The sequence below is a fragment of the Hippichthys cyanospilos genome, chromosome 7, assembly GCF_059441005.1.
Source record: "Hippichthys cyanospilos isolate Australia breed blue-spotted pipefish chromosome 7, RoL_Hcya_1.0, whole genome shotgun sequence".
In the NCBI taxonomy this organism is placed as follows: domain Eukaryota; kingdom Metazoa; phylum Chordata; class Actinopteri; order Syngnathiformes; family Syngnathidae; genus Hippichthys; species Hippichthys cyanospilos.
The window spans coordinates 19,876,024-19,901,193 of NC_142375.1; the positions used below are offsets into that span (position 1 = coordinate 19,876,024).

Below are 25,170 nucleotides of genomic sequence, written 5' to 3' on the forward strand. Positions count from 1 at the left end.
TTTTTTTTTATGTGGACTACTGCGAATGCAGGTAGTCTCCGCCTCGTCGATCCCTCCTCCTTCCACCCGCTCCTCCTCCTCCATGTGTTGGTTTTCTGTTTGTGATCTGGAGGCGAAACACTGCCGCAGTTTGGATCGGGACACGCAGAGGGTCAAAAACGGAGGCTGGCAAGTAAGTCGTGGAAACTTTCCGCGAAGACGGACGCGCAACGCGGGCGTTGCTGACGCGCAAATTTGGGATACAAAGTTCGGACTCAAGTGTTTATCCCGCCGGGATTTTTTTTTTTCCTGTCGGAACCATATCGCAAAGGGTAAGTAACAACTTGATTTTTGCGCATCACACATGTATTCGTAGAAAAGAAACGCGATTTGAAAAAAATCCGCCGAGAATTCGGAGTGCAGAGGCGATACTAAGGTCAGAGTTTAAGGGGTGCACAACACCAATTTTGTACATTTTAATGCGATTTAAATGACATTAATATAAACGAGAAGCATCACACTTTTTGGTTATCAGTTAGCTTGGCAATAGCAACTTTCAGTTCATGAAATTTAATTTCATGCAGCATTTCCAGCTAACTCCGATCTGGTAACATAAACTGTGAGCTACAATTACATTAAAAAAACGACGAGAACTTATTAAAATTTAAATTTTGAGGCAGGGGGGCGTGGCTCAAAATTTGTGATGAAAACATTACTTTTCACCAATTATTCCAAATCAGTCTCTCTCAAAGGATGACCCTAGGGAAAGGGTTTTGTTTCTCACATGTGAGGTGTAAATGCAATAAAAAAAATTCATATTTCAGGCACTTTGATGCACTTTTTTCAGTTTCAGACTAATCTGTAACTTGTATAAAGGCTGTAAAAAAGTAGTTAACGGTTGTTGAAAGTTGAATAATTTTGTTTTTTTTTAAATCATAAAAAGGATACAGTTTTAGGTCAAACTGATGATAATCATATTTAGAGTGAGCGGAAAGGGGGGGTGTCAAATAGTTCTCCTTTTTCCCATTTTAGACTAACCTGTAACCTGTATAAATGTAAAAAGTACAAAAGCAGCTGTTGAAAATTGATTTGTATTGCTTTTTTCTTTCGTTAGAATGCAAACTGGTTTAAGCATTGCAGGTATACTTCCACAATTTTTATAGATAAGTTTTTCTCTTTCCTGCAAAATACAGTTTAAATCATAGTAATGGTTTCCCTCACGGGGAAATTATGACTATTTTCACAGACAGTATATACAACAAATTGATGGATAAGCACTTTTTCATTTTTCATTTTTTTACAAATGATCAACTATCTTTTAAAAATGCTCGAAAAGATCTTTCATATATATATATATATATATATATATATATATATATATATATATATATATATATGAAACAAGGAAAATTAGCATTTGCGGGCCACATCAAATGTGACGGTCCAGAACTGAGCCCCGTGTTGCCAGTTTGACACCAGTGACAACACGCAAAGTATCCTGGAAGTAACATGGGCTCCAAAATAAAAGCAGTAATGCCAAGAAGCAGCTCAGTCATGAATGAGAGCCTCTTCAGCTCCATTTCATCAAAACCAATCAACATCTTGTTGTGCCGAGAATCGCAGAAGAAGAAGCAGAAGGCTGAGAAATGCAAAGAACGTTCACAGACAGTCTGGCTGGGGCACAACCAGAGAGGAAAGCAAACATTCCTGACTCGCTGCCTCAGCAATTTAATTAAGTTGCCCTTTTTTTTTTTTTGAGGGGGGTCATGAAGTGGAAGATGCTGCGGGGGGCCAGCACCTTGAGGTGAAGCCCTCCCCTTAGCTTTCCATCTTGGAGTAATCCCGAGGGTCGAGTTGGAAAGCTGCGGTCACGTCGCCGTGACAACTGATTATGAGGAAAGATCCCCAATCAGCCATTTAGTAAGTCTAATCGAGGAAGTTAAGAGTTACGAGGTCAATAAGTCTTTCCGCGTGTGTGTGTTTGTCGTGAAAGTCCGCAGAGACATTTCGTGAGTGTGTGAGAGCATTTCATAAAAGAATATTCGATATTTGGGGTGTGATAATGGAATAAAATAGTATAATAAAGTCACTTCCGGTAGCCCTAGCGGTGGATGGAGTCGACTCAAATTTCGACCTGGTTGAAAACACTTGGAATGCGTAAGTAAAAGTTAGTTAATCCAACTGCTTGACAGTTTCCTAGAAGTGACATCTATACATTAACTCTTTAAGTGCCAACAGTTTTTGGAAAAGGCAACTCACTCATATTTCAAGGTAAACATGCCTGGTACCATACGAAAGATTAGATTCTATTCTTCAATCACAAAAAAGGTTTCTACCTCATTCCGTTCTTTAGGAATCACTGTTTGAAAATAGGTACGGTATTTTTCTGATTTTAACATCTTTTTTCTCATGATTTGAGCCTTGCAGCCCCTCTGTTTTTTTTGTTGTTTGTTTTTTTTTTTTAGCCACCAGGAGACAAACCACCGGTATAGCAAATGTGTTTATCCCTTCAAGATGTCAATTTATGGATCAACTATGAAACAGAACATGAAAATATGTCCCTGGCATTGAATGAGATAATATTATGGCAAGGTTAAGAACTCAACTGCAATAACAATATCAATAGGACAAATAATTTGAAATGCCATAGTATTTTATGAACTTAAAGTACTTGCTATCGGCGAAAACGGCAACAGTGTTTACTTGGTAAATTTGAAATACAAAATGTCAAGTATTACACAGCTTTTATAGTTAAAACAGAACAACCAGATCCCGAATTATAGGAGACTGTCATTTGTGGAATAAGAATCCTGAGGGAGCAGCCTTTTTTTTTTAAATTTATTTTAATCTTTCTGTTGACTGTAAATGACACGAGTTCTTCAGCGCTCCGATAACCAATCACAGCTCGGCTTGGAAAAGTCACATGCTCAAACATAGAAAAACAGATGAGCCATGATTGGTTGTTACCTGAGCCTTGGAAAATTGTGATGTCCTCTTTAGTAAGACTGAAATAGTTTAGTTTACTGCTTGATTCATATTCCACAAATGCAATATGAATCATAATACAATGTTTAAACAAAAAGGCCTACGTGAAACGTTATTGTAGAGAAAATTTTTTAATTGACTTCCCCTTAAATAGTGAAATTTTGGAACACTTTTTGGCACATTTTTAGTAGAAGTAAAATAGTTTCATTATTGTATGTCATAATGTACTGTATTCAACCTTTAAGATAAGATAACAATACATTTGTCTGTATTTCATTGGTCCCGCCCACTTACATTGCAAAAACACTTCATTTTATGACGTTTTCCTGCAATCTGTCCTTTTTGGCCACGTCTCGGTCGAAATTTTTGAAGACGTATTAATTTGCTCCGCTTTACGCCCGGAATGTGGCAGTTGAACCCTCAGAGGCTCTTTAATGGCTTTGGCTCAAATATTGTGGCTTGCAAAAATGTTTCATTTGGACAAGGCTGTGTTTAACGCAACATCATTTTTTTCCCCTCTCATGTTCTAAAATTACAAACTTTGCACTTGTAATGTTTTGTCTTTTCTCTCATAGAAATAGAAATTTGACTATTCTTCTGATGCTCAACATTTTCTTACGTTTAAGTTTTTTTTATTGACAAATTTAGATTTATTTATGACCACTGTTAGCAATAGCCGTTAAAAGCTACATTTTTACCATTTTTCCATTGAGAGTAAAAATTTTAACTGAGTTGGCAATGAGTTATTTATTATTTATTATGTATTATTTATGATTTATTATTTATTTATTCATTATTTTATTTCATATAACGTTATTCTAGTGCAGTACATTCTCACGTTTAGTTGAAAATTTTGTAACCCGGATATTTGGAATAAACGGGTCCTATTTTTCATACCTACTTATGCTAACTTTTTTTTAATAGTATGACTGGATCAGTTCTCGAACATTTCATATTAAATGGATCACTACTGCTGATATAACGGATGAATATCGGTTTCAGGCAGCAATTTGGGTTGCAATATCGGGATCGTATTAAAATTGAAAATGTAACGGGACACCCCGTGACTTCTTTAATGACACGTAATTTTTCATAATCTGTCATGGCATCGTTAAAGTAGCGGCGTGCAAGGTGTCTTTTTTCCGTATGCCTGATGCGGTCTCACTTTTCAATGACAACGAGCTCACGTTACATCTTTACAAGTCATTTTGACACCTGAGAAATTCCAGAAGCAAAACTACACGGATGGACCCGCGCCTCGGCACGCTCGCCGGAGGGGAACTTCTTTTGCTTTAGAAGTCGCCCCCCACCCCCAGGGAGGCTTTAGGGCCTGCTACTCCTTTTGTAAGCCATGAAGTGTGTCTCCAAGTAGCTCCCCCCCTCATCCCCTCGCCGCGTTGTATAAACACGGCGCTTCAGTAGGAAGGTAAAGAGCGTGACGCTTGTCGAAATGGCGCTCGCCGCGCGCATTCCGCAGCGGTACCAGGAGGCACCGGCGTACATCTGATCGCTGGTGACATTCTTATGAGTAGATCGCAGGCTGAGATGACGCTGATGAAGTGTATTTAATGTTATCTTAAGAGGCTAAAACGTTATGCGGACTTTGAATTTTTAATTGTGTGATTCTTTCTCGTACCACTAGAGGGAGCCCATGTAACTGCTTTTATTACGTGAGCGTTTGGACCTGTTGTGGTATATCCATCTTTAAAGTGATGCTTAATTGAGTCATTTTGCGAAATATTTTGTTTATAGTCAGTTTGATAACGATATTGTTTCCAACGTACAGTTAACATATTAAAAAATACATGTTTTCATCTTCCGTCGACTAAAAATGACACCACAAGGGTCATGTAACGACCAATCATGGCTCCTCCTCCTTTTCCGGTTTTGGTCATGTGACGTTCAGAAGCCGAATGATTGGTCGCTACCTGAGCCCTCAGCATGTGATGTCATTTTTTAGTCTGATTTTAACCTGTATTAATCGTACATGAAAAATAAACTAGCTATCAAATTAATTAAAATATTAACTATACAGCTGAAAATGGCGAAAAGTTTAACATCCCTTTAAATTTTGCCGACCTTTTACTTAGCTTCCAAACTGTTCGTACATTCCAATCTTTCTACCTTGCTAAAAACAAAAAAGGATTATAAAAATTATAGCTAGCAAGACAAGCATGAAAACACAACAGCTAGTCTACAATATTTTATTTAATTAAAATCAGGGTTTCTACTGGATAATTAAGTCAAAATACTGACCTAACATCATTTTTGCATCGCTACATCTAGCTAGCTTCTTACCTACATACGTACCTACCTTCTTACATAATTAGCTTCTTGTGTTTTTACCCACATATATGAAGGCTAGATTTGCTTATCTAGCTAAAAAAAAAAAAATCAAAACAATTAGCATTTTTTACGAAAGAGATTATTCAAGTGCTGCAAGAAGTTGTGTTTACACACCAAGCATGTCCCTCACATCCCTGGCAAAATAATATTTTCATATGAAATGTAAGTTTAAGATGTTATGTACAGTATTTCACGCCTCCTATGGTGTGACAAAACCTGAATTCATATGCAAGTCGGGACAGGAACCTACGCTGGACACTTGTGCCTCTTCTCTCTCTACTCGGTCCCTGCGAAACTATCAACTAGCGTTAATATGCAAAGATGATGTGGTGGGAGGGGTTATAAGTTACTGCTGGGAGCCATTCAAAAGACTTGGCTCGTTCACGGTAAACAAATCGGACCCAGAGATGTTAAAGTAGAAAGTCTTTATACACACACAAATCCAACCAAAAATGGGGAAAACTAGACTCGGAAACTAGACTGAAAGTAACCAAGGAAGACAGCTTGAAATGACAAGCCAGAACTTAAATGCTCTCAGACATGAATCCTATATTACACAAAGAACACTAAAGAACCGTAGCAACTGTTAAAAAAGCACTTTCGATAACAAAGGTGACAAACACGATCAAAACAACCGCATATCGACCTCCAATCATTGAGCTTCCCACTGTGCCGTATTTATAACCCAACATTCCGCACATCGGCCCTCTGAGCCACCCCGATGTTTGCTCTAGCACCGTCATGAGATTTAACCTACCTGCATACCATGCATACCTACTCAAACATTAGCTTTAGCGCCATCTCAGGTGTTAGCACAACATTTTTCCCGGAATATGTGAATGTTACCTCCAGCTATATTCTATGCGTGAACTACTTCAGATTTTTCTATAGTCCCTCCAGATATGAGCAAGCGTACGCTTAACCGTAATCGTGTAAAAGCGTTACCGAATACATGCATGAAACCGGGTAGACAGGAAGACAAAAGTACAGACTATCACACCTGAGGCGTACTTTGCATCGTTATCCGATAAACTTTCTTCAGACGGCATGACACGCGTATCTTGGTAAGCTACACCGGTGTGGTACAAGCTCTCGTCACCTGTTGTGCCTTTGAGGTGTTCAGGGGTCGCGACCTCAGATTTTTCAAGCATTTTTCAGGCCAGGGGCTAAACTTTTTTTGGGCCAGGGGAGATTTTTCTTCTTTCATAGTCTCAACGATAAAACAAAGATTGTATACCAACAAATGGTACCAACATTTATGGTATAAAAAATGGCTTTAAAATTCATATAGTAAATCAAATTAGTAATGCTCTCATAATCTCAAAGGCAATAAAACTTCAAAAATTAGACAACAATAACTGGTATACACATGCCACAGTAATTTGTAAATTGTCCATTTTTGGGAAGTTAATAGAAGGAAATAAGTTTTGATATTACAGTAAAAACCTAAGCAAGAAATTATACTAATAACGTTATATTTTTTTATTTTTCTCAGATAAAGTTTAATGATGTTCAAGTCAAAGTATAACCAAGTACCACCAGGGAGAAAAAAAAGTAGTGTCTGATATATTAAACTTCGGAATTTTCAGCGTATTTGTCCTGATATCTCGAAGCGTATTTTATCCAGTAACTCGAGAAGACATCGAAATACAATCTGTTTTTATTTCTGGCTCGTCTGCCGAAAAATTGCCTCATTAATGACAACGTGCATCCGTATGAAACGTAAAATAAACGCACACAACATTTTGCAAAAGGAGTCACTATAACAAAAGTTATTGATTCATGTTCCATTTAATCTGCTCTTAATTTGAAAAGAAAACTATTGTTCCTGCCATTAAATTCGTTTTGTTTTGTACTCCCAATATTAACACGCATTTTGTCTGTAAGCAGAACTTTGTCTAGTTCATGAGAAATTACACAATAAACATATATAAATATATATAAATACTGATACAACATCATGAGTAGAAAAGCATACAATGTTATCAGTGTGGCATGCCTCGCTGCAGGCCGTCTGGGGATTAGGAGGTGAAAAGTCAGCGTTGGGAGGGTTTGGGGGTCCGCGTCGACCGAGCACATGAAGAAGAAAATGGCAAAACAGACCAGAGACAGAAAGCATGCAGAGAGATGGATGAATCACATTCACGTCATCCAGAAACCACTTTAAAAAGAATATAAAAAGGATCAGGGCATCAACCGCAGCTGCTCTTTGCTTAAAAAGGTTTTGACTATTTGTTATGAAAGCATCTGCTTCTTGTAGAGTTATTTTTTTTTCTATACAAGCAGATGGTAACATTCAAAACACAACAAAATAGTTCAACAAATCAAGTTGAGTGTTTGGGCAATAAAGTCTGGTTATATGACATCAAACTAGTGAAAATGCAAATGTATTTTAATAAATATTTTCAGATACAGAGGGCACAACAATCCAAGTTCTCAATCGCCTGCAAATGACAATCTTGCTAATTTGAGATTTGGGTATTATATTAATAACTAAAAATAAAATAAATTGCGGACAAACAGTTTTGAAATAGGCCTCAAAATATGCAAGTATAATAGTCATTCATTCAGTCATTTTAAAAGAAAAACATCGCAATACAATGTTATCCTTTTCAACATGTCACTGTTTTTTGCTAACATGTTTCGCTAACAGTAATGTCGTAGCATCATGGTCATGAAAGGCCACGAAAAGCCATAATAAGACAAACATTGTAGAAAGAGGCGTCAAAAGTCACTTTGCCATCGTAAAAGAAAAATATTGCAATATAATACTATCCTTACAACAATGTTAGCTTTTTTTAGCTAACATGTTAAGCTAAGTCACGTGCCATCATCACTGTTGTCATTAAAGGGCCACAAAATGCCATAAGACAAATATAACAGTTGGCAAACAGGACTTAAATTTTACAAGAAAAAAGATCAGTTGTCAAAAAAAACATTGCAATATAATGCTATCCTGTGAAACTTGTTAGCGTTTTTAGCTAACAGTAACGTCTCAACATTAGTTTCCCTAATAGGCCACAAAAGGCCGTGACAAACATAACATTTTGAAAACAAGCCTCCAATTGTATTTCAAGTAATAAAAGTAATTTATCATCATAAAAGAAAAACCTTCTTAAACATGTTAGCGTTTTTAGCAAACATTCATTTCCCAACATCACTGTTGTCACGAAAAGCCGGAATTAAACACACATACAACAGGAAACAGGCCTCCATTTATACAAGTAAATAAAAAAAAGTAGTTCTCATAAAAACAAAATATTTGCAGTATAATTCTATTCTTTTAAACATGTTAGCTTTTTTAGCTAATGTGTATGTAACAGTCACGTCTCAAAAAGACAAACATAATTATTGGAAGACAGGCCCCAAATTGTACTAACTAGTTAAGAAAACATTTATCGCGAAAGCAAAACATTTGCAATATAATGCTATTCTTTTAAACATGTTAGCCATTTTAACAAACATGTTTAGCTAACAATTACAGTATGCCTCAAGATCACTCTCGTCGTGAAAGGCCACAAAAAGCCATAAAAAACATAACGGTTTGAAAATAGGTCTCAAATTACACGAGTAAATAAAAAGTCAGCTGTCATTGTAAAAGAAAAAGACGTGATTTGAACAACATGCGTGAACATTTGGTGTCATTTCTGTGTCAGCGTAACCAGAGAGACTTTTATTCTTTGCAAGTGTGCTGCGGCTTGTGTGGTATGTGAACATCTTGTTCACAGATGAGAGCCGAACACGCCACATGAAAGAGACAACAAACAGATCCAAATAACCGAGACCGGCGATTAGCGGAGGTGTGTTTTTACTGTGCATGTGGCCCATAAAACATCAGCAATTTAGCTTTTGATGGGCTATGTACGCACATTAGCATGCCGGACCACAGACGGTTTTTTTTCTTGTTTTTTTTTGGTGCTTTTCATTTAAATCTGATTCATAATACAGTGGACCCCCGTGTTACAGGGTCCCTGACTTACGTTCTCATGTTGCGACGTGGAATACTGAGTTTTTTAATCCCCTCTTCGTGGTATTTTCCCGGTTTTGCGACCAAAAAAACTGTCATGACCCTAGGTGCTTGGCTGGGTTGTTTCGTCTTCATCTGTAGGTGTTTTTAGGTAATTACACTTATTTTCAGTTGCCGTCCCTACAACGTGTCACTACAATCCTGATCTGGTATTGGTCGGCGTCTCCTCACGGAGATGGTGGTCAGCTATTGGTCGGCCTCACTCGTTTCAAGATGGCGGAATGGTAAAGACTTGTTCGAATTCGCCTTACGAGCCCAACCGCATTCATCTCGTAACACCTGGGCCCACTGTATATGTTTTTTTTATATACATGAGACTACATTTTTTTAATGTCCCCACACTTAGTGGAATGTAACCCGATTTGTTGAGCAACCTTCATGGTCCGTTTACTTTATCATCCGCACTTGGATTGACTGGATTTGAATAGACAAAAGTGGCACCTAATGAAGTTCCCGCGATTGACTCTTTTCTCTTCGAGCGCGCACACAAGCCCGAGCGCCATTTGTTATGTCGAGCGTAGCCATAGCCTCTGGCCAGACCGAGACGTTCCAAAAACAAACACGCGCGGTCCAAGACGAGCCGTCGAGCGGAGGAGAGTCGTCATGGTTGCAGACGTTTCAGACGCGGGACGTTTATTGCTTTGCAGATGATTTTTGTTGGAAAGAAAGAAAGATTGAGAAGACTGTTCTTGAAGCCATGAAGGTTATATGGTAAAATTGTTGTCGTTGCTTGGTCCATTTACAGACTTTTGATGCCCCATAAATTCTTTATGAAGCAGGATTGGTTGTTCGCTGGATTCATACCAAAGCCTAACAGGAAGTACACCATCATGACTTTGGGCCTCATTTTTTGACTTTTACAGGGGTCGTATTTGAACAAACTCCTCGCAGGGACTTGATTGAATTGTTTTAAAAAATTTGGGTGTATGTTGTAAAGATGTTCAGGAAGATTATACTTCAAATGGTTGAAACAGCGGACTTTAAGCTAGAAAAGCCACATACGTAGACTGGTCGTCAGTTCACTGAAAACTCATACCATAAACCTAACAAGAAGTCCATCATTTTGAATTGACCTTCACGTTTTGTCCCCATTTAACACTTTAGAAATATTTTAAAAGACTTGATTCAGTCATATTCAAAATATATGTGTATCTTGTGAAGATATTTAAGATGTAATGATTTCAAAAATCGTATAAATTTGTTAAAAGCTGTTGCCATAGCGACGCGCTGGTTGCTAAGAGAAATTATGCCTAATTTGATGGTTAAAGCTAAAAAAGCAACATACGTAGACCCTTGGACTGGTCGCCAGTCCATCGAAAAAAATACCATAAACCTAAGGGGAAATCCACCATTTTGAATTCACGTTCACTTTTTGACCCCATTTATGACCTTTCACAGAGGTCACATTTGAACAAACTCCTCGCAGAGCCTTGATTCAAGTGTCTTCAAAATTTCTGTTCCATGTGAGGAAGTTAAAATCAAGAGTTCAAATCATTTAAATTTGTTGAAGGCTGTTGTCGTGGTGACACATCCGTTAGAAAAAAAATGTCCATTTCGATAGTCTAAACCAGAGGTCCACAACCACCATTTCCATTTTAAGGATTATCGGAATCTGAAAGCTATTTTATTTTGAAAACTGGACGGATTCTCTTGGATTTGCTTCGGTCACTTGGGCGACAAAATTTCACTCACAAATAAGTTATTCCGAGAAAGAAAAAGACGTCTTTGCCAAGGCAAGAGACAGGTGACGAGCCTACAATTCAAAAGAAAAAGAGTGTTCATATTTTATGTGCACTTAATATAACCCCCCCTGAAACTGAGTGAAAACCAGAATGAAAACTTCCAATTTCTTGCACCCTTCTATACTAAATTAGCTGTCCTCGACTTCAGTGTGACCTTCACTGGGATGTCGTGTTCTCCAGAACTGATAACATGCTTGTTGTTTCCTTAGGACTTCTTTTTCTTCTTGTTAACATGTGACGCTCCGGTCTGCACGGCACCGTAACTCTAGACGCTATTTTTAATACAGCATAAACTATGTCAAAAGTCACGCAAGGGTCTTCCCGACAAAGAAGCATTAATCATAGTATCAGTGTAAAATCAGATTAGGTTAGAAAGTGTGTGCGTTAGTGCGCGCGAGTGTGCGCAGCCCTTCCTGCCTCACAAGGGCTTCAGTTTTCCTCCATTCCAATCTTCCCAAAAGACCTCGGGGCTCGTTAGCGAGTCGTGTGTCGAGTCAAGCGACTCGCCGCAAATCTGCTCGTCTCCTCAGACTTTTTTTTTTGTTTTTGTGACCGAATTTAAGACCTCGGTAATAACACGACAAGTCATCGGGGACATCATTCCGCAAAGAACTGAAAAACTCGTGAATATTATACGGAATTGTGGGATGTGAAAACTTTGGAAACGCCTTCAAATTTGCATGGTCTCAAACAGATTAAGAAATTCAAGGCACAATATTAACTCTTAAATGCACAGCGGTCCAAACATTTGTTGCATGTTATAAGGCTTCTTATACCTAATAAAGTTGACCAAGAAAATAAAGATTTGCAAAGCTGCACGCTAAAAACAGTTGTGAAAAATAACCCAATTATGTGAAAAAAAAGACTAACCCAATATTGGGTTATTTTGACCCAACTTTTTCTATTGTTATGCACGGTGCCCAAAATTGGACATTTTGGCAAAGGCAAAAAGCGGGTTGTTTTGTATCATGTTTTGGTCATTTTCACCAGATTTTCTGGGTTTTTCTCCGCAAAACAACTTCAAGAAATGTGTTGTTTCGTACAAGACTACTTTGGGTTGGGTTGACAAAACCAAGCTAGAAAATTGGGTCAAACTGACCCAAAGTCCTTTTTTTTTTGGTTTTGGATCCACAATGGAGTTATTTTTGACCCAACTGTTTTTAAAGTGGGGTCAAAAGGGTCATTAAAATTGCTAAACTTTCAACTGGTTCTGTATATCTGTGTATACATTAAGTGTTGGGCAAAAATAAATACAGTAAATCGGTAAAAATAAATCGACTGACTACTGGCCAATTTTTGGAGCTCTTTTTTTCGGGCATATACAAACACACCATGAATAAAACGAGTACAATAACATCTTTGTAAGACTATGCGACAAAGAACAATACAAATCAAAGTGTTATGCACCACAATGTGTTCCTCATCCAAGAAAAGCAAAATGGCTTCCATATTTTTCTACCCCAGCCGACATAGCGCAAGGAGGACGCACGTCTGCTTTCATAAAACAAAAATAATATCAGCCGCTTGAACAAAGAGTTAAAAAGTTTGCCTTGAGCCATTTTGCGCAGAATGAAGGCATTGTTTCTCCACGTCAAGGTCGCCAGATTGGAAGCCGTGCAAAGGCAGACAAACGCTCTAATTGATTCCTCCAGTATGTGTGTGTTTACTTAAGTCAAGGATTTGTGAGGGCTTAGAGTAAATAGATAAGTGACTTAAGTAAACACATGCCCCCCCCCCCCCCCCCCCACACACACACACACACACACAGACAACATTTAATCTTTTTGTTAATAAATTGTGTCATACTTATTTGTTAAATCGTGTGTGTGAGTGCCCTTAGTTTTCGTTACATGGTGGGGACTAAATCCAGGGTTTTACTGTCTTTATGGGGACCATTTTAAGTCCAGATTCAGACCTATTTGAGGGTCAAGACTTGCTTTTAGATCATAGGTTTGAATTGGATTTTGGTTGAGGTTAGGCAATCTGGTGTGATGGTTAAGTTTATGATAAGGAGCTAGGAAATGCATTGCGTCGGTGAAATGTCCCAACTATGATAGAAAACTCCCCTTGTATGTGTGTGGGTGTGTACCTTCCAAGTTCTTGTCAGCCGTAAATCCGCCAACACTCTAAAACTCACACTGCCATAATGAGGTGATTCAAGCAGCGGGAGCACTTTTTAGCTGTGCATGTGTGTGTGTGTGTGTGTGTAGGTGTGTGTGTGTGTGTGTGTGTGCATGAACATCTGGTTGAGAATTCATGTCAGTGTAGCAAAGATCTTTTTTGTCTAAAGGTAATTCACAAAGTTCCCGATTAATGACATTTATTTACCTGGATTGGAATGATGGACTGTCATAAACTTTGCTTCACTATTTTACAAGGCAAAAATGTAATGCAATTTTTTGGATCATATTTTAGATTTTTTTTTAAATATTATTGTAACTGTTTTGAAGGCTATTGTTTTATTTCTGGTCATTCAACTCAAATTCAATTGTTATTTTAATGATGGTAATGAAACGATTTTTTCAATATACAAAATTTTCACAATTGTTTTTAAAACAATTAGACAAGATTGAATTTGATTTTCATAATCATAAATTCTAATTTTAGTTTTAGAGAAAGGGACTGACTTTGTAAAAACAAATAACAGCATAAATAGATTACACAATATAAATTATTTAATTATGTCACATGATTGAAAGTCAGGCACGATCATATTATCTTCATCTGATCAGATTTTGGGGAAAAGAAAGAGTTTTTACTTATTTATTTCTCAAGAGCTTTAAAGCTGAAAACTAATCCAGATGTACAATGACATTTCCAAAAGAAAAAAAATATATATAGACATTGAAACTCCACAAGACAGCCACAAACACTGGAAATCACGGAAAGCTAACGTGAAGCTAGCATGATCGGGATTTTCTCAGACACGGGTGTAAAAAAAAATGCGATTGGAATATCCACAATTTAAAATTTAGTTATTATTCCGATGAATTATTTTAATGTTGTTCGCTACCGATCTAATAATACTTGCAAGACTTCTTTGTTCTAACCAAAACACAAACTTTAACCCAGTTTAAATCGAAACTTAAATTCCCTCCATGACATTTTCGAAGCCCGAGATTTGTACGGAAAATAATAGCATGAAAACATAAATGAAAAGTTACACTGATCAGCTGACAAAAACATGGCAATCGCACTCTAAAAAAAAAAAAAAAAAAACTTGAACATATAACGTTTCAATAGCAACGTAAGAAGCCTTTTGTTTATCCCCGCTCGGTTGGTCTGCTTTTCCCGTCAAATGTCAGTTAAGCAGCGGCCCTGTTTGGACTTGTCGCAAATGAAGGGGAACGGAGCAATGGAGCAAATTGTATCCAGCCAGAGGACAGTCTACTGCGTGTGTCCAACGGGACTCAAGGGACGCAACAAGGCATGAGCTAAATAAAGAAAATCAAGACTGTGCCCGTTTGTTTAGTTCTCAAAAGGTGATGGAAACCCCTAATAAGCTTATATGCAGGTTGAAATTGGACGTATAGAATTGGCAAGGAAGGAAAAAAGGAGAATTAAAACCTTGCTCGAAAAAAACATCTACGGCTTCCGTTTCCTCTGTTAGCTTTTGTCTGCGGGTCAGCCACCGTTTCCAGATGTAAGCAGCTCATTAAGAAGACGAGAAACAATTAGCCTTGTGGTTGCCTCCAGGTTAAAACGATTTTGGTGGAAGTTTGCTGTTGAAAAGCAATTCTGTAGGAGTTGATTATCTGGTTTAGGACGCGGCCCAGAAATCAAGAGCCGATCGTTCACATGAGTCAGGTCCTTCGGCTTTGACCTTGCGCTCACAAAGGCTCGTCTCAACAGTTTGTTCCTCGAATCTTATGTCTGGTAGTCAGTTGTAAGCAATTTAGTCAGGAAAATGTTGAGGTGGCTTTTAAATGTTGAAAATTGTTGCCCAGACAACGCATTGATGTCACCGTCACTCAAAGGAGAGATATTGAGTGGATCCTAACCCTAACCGTGGATTCCGCATACTGCGCTACAGCTGCGCTGCGCTATGTCATGCGTAACACGACGCACCCGTGTTAATGAATGAATTGCGGCCAGGTTCGCCAACATAACGCAGGACTTGAACGATCTGGTCCGCCTTGGTCAATTCCACAGTTCAGAAAGCACCAAACAGGAAAAAGAACCTGATCTACATTCCAATTTACAAAGTAAAAACATGGACAAGATTGTCTTCTCCTTTGCCATGAATATAAACACTGTAAAAAGTTGATTTATATATATTTTTTGCTTTTGTTAACAATAAAAGGATGCAGATTTAGTTAAATTTATACTACTTTTATAGATAAGTATCTTATTTGGAGTTGATACAGTAAGTGGGGGAGGAGGGGTCTCTTTCTTGAGATGGCTTCCTCAGCCTACATATTGACCTATGGCCAACATAGGTCACCCACGCAAGCACGGGGAGAACGTGTAAACCCAACAAGGGAAATATCCGAGCCAAGATTCAATTGGCAAAGAAATAATATTCCAAAACAAACAAGGGATTCCAATAAAGAAAAACTACTTTGGAACAAAGAGTCAACCTGTCTGAGCAGTTTTCTCCTGTTGCCGGATGCCTTTTGGCATATTTGCATGGAGCTTTTGATTTCCTGTTTCTGGCCAACAATTGACTCAGAAGCAGCAAGGTATTAAGAGGTGTGTGCACAAGCTTCTGCATTCCATACATGCTGATGACACAGTAGTGTGGCCTCTAGCAAAGATCTTGCTTTGCCGCTGAGGGAAATGGAATGAAACGAAGAAAACATTTTTTTTTAAAGAGTTGCGCGGGTATACATATGGAATTTTTTCAATTAAACTTTCTCATAAGCCGAAATAGATCTTAATGACAAGTTCTAATAACCCACACACACTAAAGCACAATGCGGCCATTACTAAATACAACTGAGGTAAGATAAGCAGCTACACGTCCATGGTAGGTAAGTAAACAAAGTAAATATCTTGGTCCTACTTCATATTTACATACCTACCTTCCTTTCTACTTAAATCTCTGCAAACTACATAAATACATTGAAACACAAATATCCAGGAAGGAAAATGCCTCAATCAAAATATGCAGTTGCGCAACTTTTTTTCAAGGAGTACAGTGCAGTGCGAAGAAAAGAAAACAGAAATAAATAGTAATGTTGTGTCTCATTTTGAACACATACATGACAGGAGTTGAAAACTCACAAAGTAGCAGTCATGGTGTCGTGTCAAATATGGACTCCTTGTGTGCTAATAGCTTGTAATTAAGTAAATTTATAAAAGAAACACCAGAATGATTGTTTATAATATAAGAAAGACCAGATGGCGACATCCTTCCCATCGTGATTTTTTACGAAGCGAAAATGGGATTTTACTTACGAAGCTGGACGCTAATGGCTACTTACGCATTTGTAAATTAAGAATGTTTAATAGGTTTGGTCCTACTCACAAAATTATCTTATAACAAACGTCCTCGCGGGCCAAATATGGGCCATGGGCCCTATGTAAAGAATTGAATTGCAGTCGGTTTGTGTTCTCCGTTTTGCCTCACTTGCTACATGACTCCATAAAATCCAAAGATTGGACAGAATATTCCATAATAAATCCATCAATGAAGGCGCCCATCCCGAGTACGTAGCACGAGCTGCGAGTCGACCGGCCATTTCATCTTTGACATGACGGGCAATAAATCTCCCACTTAAATTCGAGAAACAATTCTACTTATTAAAATGTTCTCACGGGTGCTGTTGTGTCTCTTATTATAGACGCCAATGCAGTTGTCACTGCAGTCTAGACAGCAGTTGCGGTTGTCAAGTTTTCAACTTTTTAAAGTCTTACTTGATATGTACTTGATAACTTGACGTTCTTTTTTGACTTAGATTGCGATGTCATACGGTCGACCAACATTACCTTGGCGCATTGAGCACGCCCGATTTAAACAATATATTTACAATATTTACGCTTAAAACTAGTAGATTGCTCCCCTGTACAAAAAAAATGATATTTTATCCCGCCCTTTCAGCTAGCATCCTTTGGATTGCACAAGTACCTGGATGCATATTCCAAAATTGCATTTTGGAACGATCCAGGGCCTTGAAAGTGACTTCAGAGTGTTTCATGCATAAAGTAACAGGATATTCTACCTTTGGGAGTTTGAGGGGGTGGGAGTGGATTTTTCAGATTTTTTTTGCTTTCTCCGAGATGAAGTCATCTCCCCTTGGACATACGTTCTCAGATGTTATTTATGAACCCCATTTTTCCTTTTTTTTTGCTTCGTCTTTCCTTACTTTCCCCCCATTGTAACTCTTCTACCTTAGTTTAATAGATACAGACTTCTCAAACAGGAACATTTGTGAAAAGTGCATATTTTCACAGGCCGCAACTTTAATGACACAACTCTGGTTATTTTATAACCTTACAGCATATCTCAAGTTTACCTTTTACTTGAGCTCTTTAATCCTCCTAACGCTCCTCAACGGAATGCCCGATAAATAAACAAGCTACATATACAGTCCGGCTGCCTGCCGAGAATCATCCACGGGAGTTCTTTTGATGCCTCGGCACCACTCGTCAGAAAATAAAACATACAATAGACTAGCGTGCGCCGACGAGAGCCAAGAAAAATATGAAATTGCATAAGTGTCGTCACGCGTCTGAACAATTAAACATAATTTTCACAATTGCACAGCGTCTGGTCGAGCACACCCTGAAGCGGGTAGAAACAATAGGATGCCAGGTGAAATTGCTTGACTTACAGTAAATCCCTGTTTAATTGATAACTACTAATTATGTAACACCAAGCTTTAAGACATATAAATTTAGCTGGATTTTTCCTTTTGACTGCATCCTTTTCTCCCACCCGCTTAGTTTTCTTCTCTTATCACTGGGAGGACAAAAGGTTCATGCGGGTCTGTCTCACTGTGAGCGATGGCTCCAGTGCATTGTGGGTAATTTAATCCAGCTGTGTCAGTGACCGAGCCTCGGTCGCTGTTAAAACATGCCGCACGTTGACCGTTGGGCTCGGGTGTGCGGTGACCTGCTTTGCTTCACGTCAACGGCCATGTTTCTGTTTTACGTCATAAGTGACAGAGCTTGCGCAGCGCATGAAAAAGAATATTACAAATCTGAACAAGTGAGAAGCGGTTGAAGAGGTTTTGTTGGTCGATTTATTTGGCTTTGGGTTACGTTGAAAATAACGATAAATGGTCCGTGATACAGAAAGACACAAATCCCAATTAACACCTTCCTTTTGTCCATTTCTGGTTTTTCTTTCAGAGTTCAAAGCCTGGAAGTACAATGTTGCCTCATCTCGTGCTCCTCATCCTCTACTCCAGTCTGGTTTCAGCCTTCGAGTGCCCAGAAGATTGCACCTGTAACAGTCCGGGCACGATATTTTGCATCACCCGACGGTCCAACACGGTGCCCCGGGTCCCGGCCAGCACCACGAAACTTTACATCTTCCAAAACGGCATCAACACTTTGACCCAAAATGACTTTGCAGGTCTAGAAGACTTGGATTTGCTAGATCTGAGCCAAAACAAGCTAGGAGAAGTTCCAGATGGTGTATTCAAGATGCTGTCAAAACTGAAGAACTTGGACTTGTCCTCTAACGTCATTACTCACATTTCTAAAGAGAGCTTTTCTGGCTTGGTCCAGTTGGAGAGACTGTATCTCCACCAAAATCACATCCAGAGCATCCAGCGAGAAGCTTTTGAAGGTTTAGAAATGCTACTGGAACTCAAGCTGCAAGGGAACAAACTCACATCTTTGCCCTCACTTAATTTACCCAAGCTTCTGCTTCTCGATCTGAGTTACAACAACATCCCAACCTTGCATGTCTCGGATCTTCAGACACCCCATTTAGAAAACCTTAAAATGGCTTCTCTTGGCCTTCGCTCCCTCGATGAAGATCTAGTGGCATCCCTGGGAAACCTCCATGAGCTAGACATATCCATGAACCAATTAGCAGAGGTTCCTCAGGCCCTAAAGAAGGACTCCCTAAAGGGATTGATCAAACTCAACCTAGCTGCCAATCCATTAGGTGAACTTCGAACAGAAGACTTTCAGAAACTCTCTGGCCTCCAAGAATTAGATCTCAGTGGCCTCAATCTTCAGGGGTTTCCTGAGGACCTTTTCCAGTCCTTCCCCAGACTTGTATATCTAGCAGCAGCTGAAAATCCATTCAATTGTCTGTGTCCCCTCGCCTCGTTTGCTACGTGGCTGAAAGAAAAGAATATAAATCTGGGGAGACTTCGGGAGACCAGGTGCCACTTTCCTCTAGCTAATGCTGGGAAGATGCTTTCAGAACTGGACTATACAGATTTTGGATGTCCACCACCTACAACTTTGCTGATGAGATCTCCTATGGGGAGTACTCCAGCACCACAGGGTCCAACTACATCCCAGGAAACAACCCATACGAACGCGATTCCTCCTCCCCCTCCCCCAGCACCGAGCGAACAAACCCGGGAGACAAAAACAGACCCGGTTCAATCAGAACTTCCTGCAACCCCAAGCCCCACCAGTGGGGACTATGACCAGCACATCTGTCCACCAAACATCTGTCTTCATGGCGGCACTTGTCACTTTGACCCAACAGGTCAACTTGGCTGCCTTTGTCCTTCAGGAACATCCGGACTCTATTGTGAAAACGTCAACAACGTCACCGAACCGCCAGAACCTCCAGGAACAGAAGTGGCCAATGAGATTTCTACGATTCTTCCAGACCTGGATGCCATCAGCTCCCGCAAGGTCACCTCCACCTCTATCCTTCTTGATCTGCACCTCTTCATCAAGACACGGCCAAATATCCGTGGCATACGTCTGACCTACCGCAATCTCTCGGGCCCAGACCGCCGCCCCATTATTTTGAGTGTGCCGGCATCCTACCCAGAGTACACTCTGCGTGGACTGCAACCCAACTGTACCTACTCTGTCTGCGCAAGTCCCCTCGGCGAAAGAATAACCACGAGGTCCAACAACTCAGTAGAGACGGGGTCTTGCACAGAAGCTCGGACTTCAGGGGTTCCACTGACATCCTTAGAACCCCGAGTGGAGACACATAGCTCACTCATGCAAACTCTGATTCCTGCCATAGCTGCTCTGGCACTGGTGCTGGCCTTGGCGCTGATGATCGGTCTGATCATCTGTCTGAGGAGAAGGAGACAGAGTAAAGCGGGAATGGAACTAGAGCTGGGTCCTGCCGATCCAGACGATTCGTTAGAGGCGGAGGGCATCAAGACGTGTCCGGAAAATAGGGGGAACGGCTCGCTACCCCACAAACAGACAGAGATCGACCGCTGTCACGCTCGTCAGCCACCCTTGCCACAAAACGGCAATTTGGACTACGAGGTACCATTGATGCAAGGACACTCGCCCTCAAATAACAATCGATCGTCCCTAAAGCCTTCGTATTTCTAATATGTCATCATAAATGAACACTTTTTGAAGCCTTGAAGGTTTTGTTCCTGTTTGAATGTGGCACTTATCCTTTGTTTTGTAAAATGATACCACTACTGACTGGAATGTCCATTCAGAGAATGAGGAGAAGCATGTCACATTTACAGCAGATTGGAAACAGCGGGACAACAAGCGGGCTGTGGGTTTCAGATGGGTCTGATGGTCAGGGCAAAACTCAACCATGTGATAAAGCAAAGTGCAATTGACGAGACGACCTTGTAGCAGGAAAAAAGTCCCATTATTTTGAACAGGGACACACCCGTTGACAATATGTTTTAAAACGTTTTTTGTCCACGAGACAATGAATGAGTTGTAAATCTGTTGCTGGACTTAGAAGTGAAACTGGAGGAAATTGCAGCTAGAAATGATATAAAAAAAAGAAAGAAAAAAACCTGAACTGCATTTAAATCAGAAACGAAGAATTTTTGTATCACTTTTCACAGTTAGCATCATGCTACACGACTGTTGGTCAGCTAAAGCTTCAAAGAAGAGTCCTCAGACTCACCGATGACATTTGTGGAGCTAAACTTCCAAGCATACCGAGTCCAATTGTACTCTGTCAACACACCCATCTGTAATTCTCTCCACATCAAATGACCTTTGGCGGTGTGGGAGCTTAATTGGCCGCGAAAGACTAATGGACTGAAGGGCGAGCCATTGAGTCTGCCCACATTGTCGTGCTATGAGATGAAGGCTGGTTTGTCTGGCTTACATTTGTTGTTTTGGTATTATTTTTGCCAGATGTTAATTCAGTATTGCTGTTATTGTGATTTGAAATATTTTTGACGGACAAAAAAACTGCCTACAAGTCACTAATGATTGTAGAAATTCTTTGCGATGGATTCTGAGATCGTTACAAAGGAATAGGACTCAGGTAGCAGTCAATGTTGTACAAATTGATATGTTAATCTGTTTTTGTACTTGTGTTTGTATATAATGCAAATTGTCATCCAAATATCAGAATCTGACCAGCATAAGACTTACTTACAATTTTAGAAAAAAAAAAAAATGTTGTGCAAACCGCCCATCTATGAATTTTCTTCCATATTCTAAGACTGTTCTTTCAATTTATAATGTGCTACAAAACAGTATTTTAGAAGAGTTGAAATCACAATTTTGATTTTTGCTGACATGCTTAAATGGGTCACACAGTAATTGTGACAACAGGGTCCAAAAACTGATCTATTTCTTTTTTCCCCCCAAAAAATGCGCCCTTGAATTCACCCATTTTACCCATTTTTTCAACCGACTGACGTACATTTTTACGAGAGAAATCTTCACCAGCTAAAGTGTAAATGGTTTACAACAGTGTGCCTTTGAGTCACAAGGTACGCAGATGTGTTTTGAAACAATGCTCTTAAAACATTATGCTACATCTTGGCAACAGATGAAGTTACATATTATCAACCCAATTTTTTTTTATGGCAAAACTGCTCAGTCAAAATTTCTTGACTAACTGCAGTATAATGTGAATCCATACATCACACCCCCAAACCAACAGTTCCACGTATATCTGCTCATACCATTAACGCATCAACTGGAATCCTTTTATGCTGCTTTGGACTGTGAAAGGGAACAGCAGCTATCTGCAACGTGGTTGCTTTGTTTTGTTTGTCTCAAATGTTTTTTGTGTTCATTAGAAAATGATGCCAACAAAAAGGACAGTATTAAAAAATATCAATTTTCTACACAACTGTGTCATCCATTCAATCGCAAATACAGTGGACCCCCGTGTTACAACTTCCCTGATTTATGACATTTTCATGTTGCGATGTAGAAGACTGAGTTTTTCATCCCCTCTTTTAGACATTTTCCTGGTTATGAGAACAAAACAACTGTCATGACCCCAGGGGCTTGGCTGTATCTGTGTTGTTTTGCCTCCATCTGCTGGCGTTTTTAGGTAATTACACTTATTTACAATTGCCGTCTAACTGCTTCCATGCAACGTGTGACTACAATGCTGGTCTGCAATTGGTCGGCCGCACTTGTTTCAAAATGGTGGAACGGTAAAGCTTTGTTTAGATAGTGAGTGGTTACAAAACCGTATTTATAGTGCATTTTACTGCTTAATTCAAAGTTGAAAGGGTTAGCCATGGGTCCCAAGCTGATGAGATATTGACTTGTCGCCGTCCGGCCTCGGATTTTTGCTTGAACAAGCCGGTAATGGGAGTCATTCTGATCTCACAACAGTCGTTACTCGGTCAAATAAACTGGGAATAATATCCCAAGTAAGATGATCGGCAAATAATCTCGGAAGACCTCCGTTTCAAACAAATCGAACGGGTCCCAAGAAGGAAGAAGAAAATGTCCATGAGTTAAATGGGAGGAGCTATTTGCCGGGTCAGATAGTGATGATGACTTGGGTATGGAGGAGGAGGGGGGGGTCGGCTTGTACTCGGGACAAATACGGAATAGATTTTGTGTTGGCTCTTATTGGAGCGTGCGGTTGGGGCAAATTCTAATTTTATCATGGAAATAATTGCTATGTGTAGCTAGGCACTTACAATACATGCTGCACCATTTTTTTCCACATCGTCAAAGAGTGGTTTGAATTAGAAAGTAGCATCATGCCATCTGAGGTAGGATTTCCCGTTAACACACAAGAAGCCTATATTATCTTATTTCACTCATGCATACATGTGAATTTACTAACCTTGACCACAACGCGATCACTTTGTGACGTTATGTTGGTTTGTGGTCATTTCCCATTTTTCTTCTAGCCAAGAACATATGATTAAACTCCCTTATTTCACCATTTGTGGGTTCTTGGTTATGCATCGTTGGCATTTTCAACGTCTTGGTTAAATCAAGAAGATGGCCGTTTCGAGAAATCGCATCAACATGTTTAAAATTGGGTCAACCTGGGAAACATACCACCAACCAAATGACAAAGCCGTTTTGGTTAAGAAAAATGAAGTCCAGACTTGCAGCGTAACGCATTTCCTGTTTAAAATATCGCCATCCACATTCAGGGTGCTGGGACTGCTCCGGGGGGTTCCAATTATGGGAACAATCATCTGGTAGTAATAAATGTAGGGCAGCCCTGCTGGGGGTGCACAGATGAAGAAAGCAGAGGTTAAAAGTTCACCGCGGACAGACCCTTTTAATACTCAAAACTAAAAACGTCTTATACTTTATCTGTGAAGACTAAATACCACAATCGCACCAATTGTAAACACACACACATTATTATATATATATATATATATATATATATATATATATATATATATATATATATATATGGGGACAAAGTAGAGATGAGAATGGCTTGATTGTTCCTGCAGTCCCCAATGAAAGGAAATAAGGTCATCAACACATGAGTTTGATGACAGTTTACCAAGTCAAACCACCGAAACGTTGCAAACAAAACAGCATTTAGTGACAAAGTGACTGAAGTTTGGCATTTGATTCCTGTGGGACTTTCCTGCAGGAACCACTTAAAAGCACGCTTCTGATCCTAATTGCGAGCTCTAAATGGTCCACAGACGTGGACGCGTTTGACTGCTTGCTTGTTTCTGCATGTCAACCTTGAATGGCCTTTAGGCTCATATCAACCGGGATTGACTCCAGCCAAGTGCTAATAATAGACGGAGAAACAAATATAGTGGAGTTTTTCCACATTTCCTGTATTTTAAATGTAAACCGCTACAGTCCAAACATTCAATCCTAGATGCTTATTATTTTTTTTCCAACTGTGTAGCGAAAAAAGGGCCTAAAAATGGCTGATACTAAAGCAATTAAGTACAAAAATAACTGATAACTTTTGGTAGCTAAAAAAAGGACCTAAAAATGGCTGATAATAAAGGAATTAGGTACGAAAATAACTGATAACTTTCGGTAATTAAGTATTAGAGCAAACCATTACTTTAGGTAATTAAACTAAAACAATATGAGGTTAAAAGCAACCCAATTATGGATCCGATTATGTACAAATCCAGAAAGTTAAATTCTTGAGTCAGTCCTTTTTTTGACACATAAATTGGGTTATTTTTAAGCTAACTGTTATTAAAGTGTAAGAACTAAAGTCATCAACACTTTAAGTACTAAAGGAAAGTTACTTTTAAGCACTAAGTTCAATTACTTTATGTACCTAAATACTAAAGTACCGTAACCGAGATTATTCATGACAAGAAAGTAATTGCTTACCTTGGGTAATAAAATATTTGGTTACTATAGTACCAAGGGGAATAAATTACTTTAGTACCCAAAGTAATCGATGAGTCATACTTTAAGTAGTAATGCATTAGTAGTAATCAATTAATAAGTACCAAAGTAATTGGTTCATTTGGGAAACAAATTATTTGAAAGGACTTGATTACTACACAAAGTAATTGTTGATGTTGGTACTTTAGGTAGTAATCAATTACATTATCACTTATTTCAGTGATTGATAACTTAAGTATTTAAAAAAAAATATTTAAAATATCTAAATAAATACCTGGGATTGACTATCTGGACTTAAAAATGGGGTCGATTGATTTCATGGACTACTGAAATCCATTTTGATGATCTGAATCTGAGAACCGGTCGTTTTGTCTGAGGGAAACCCTATGAATGAAAACAACGTCCACTTTCACGCTTTGAAAGATGACCCAAGGTTGCCTTCAA

The 25,170-nt window shown here is 39.2% G+C and overlaps 1 protein-coding gene across 2 annotated transcripts; it reads left to right on the forward strand.

Moving 5' to 3' along the window:
• Positions 1 to 136: 136 nt before the first annotated feature.
• Positions 137 to 22,246, forward strand: LOC148421499 (vasorin-like). Of its 2 annotated transcripts, XM_088418491.1 has the most exons (3): positions 137 to 311; positions 1,739 to 1,899; positions 18,376 to 22,246. In XM_088418491.1, exon 3 carries the CDS (start codon positions 18,397 to 18,399, stop codon positions 20,518 to 20,520), a length of 2,124 nt encoding a protein of 707 aa, XP_088274617.1. In that variant the 5' UTR covers positions 137 to 311; positions 1,739 to 1,899; positions 18,376 to 18,396; the 3' UTR covers positions 20,521 to 22,246. The 2 variants fall into 2 exon arrangements, with proteins under 2 accessions (XP_088274617.1, XP_088274616.1); XM_088418490.1 differs by lacking the exon at positions 1,739 to 1,899.
• The last annotated feature ends 2,924 nt before the right edge of the window (positions 22,247 to 25,170 follow it).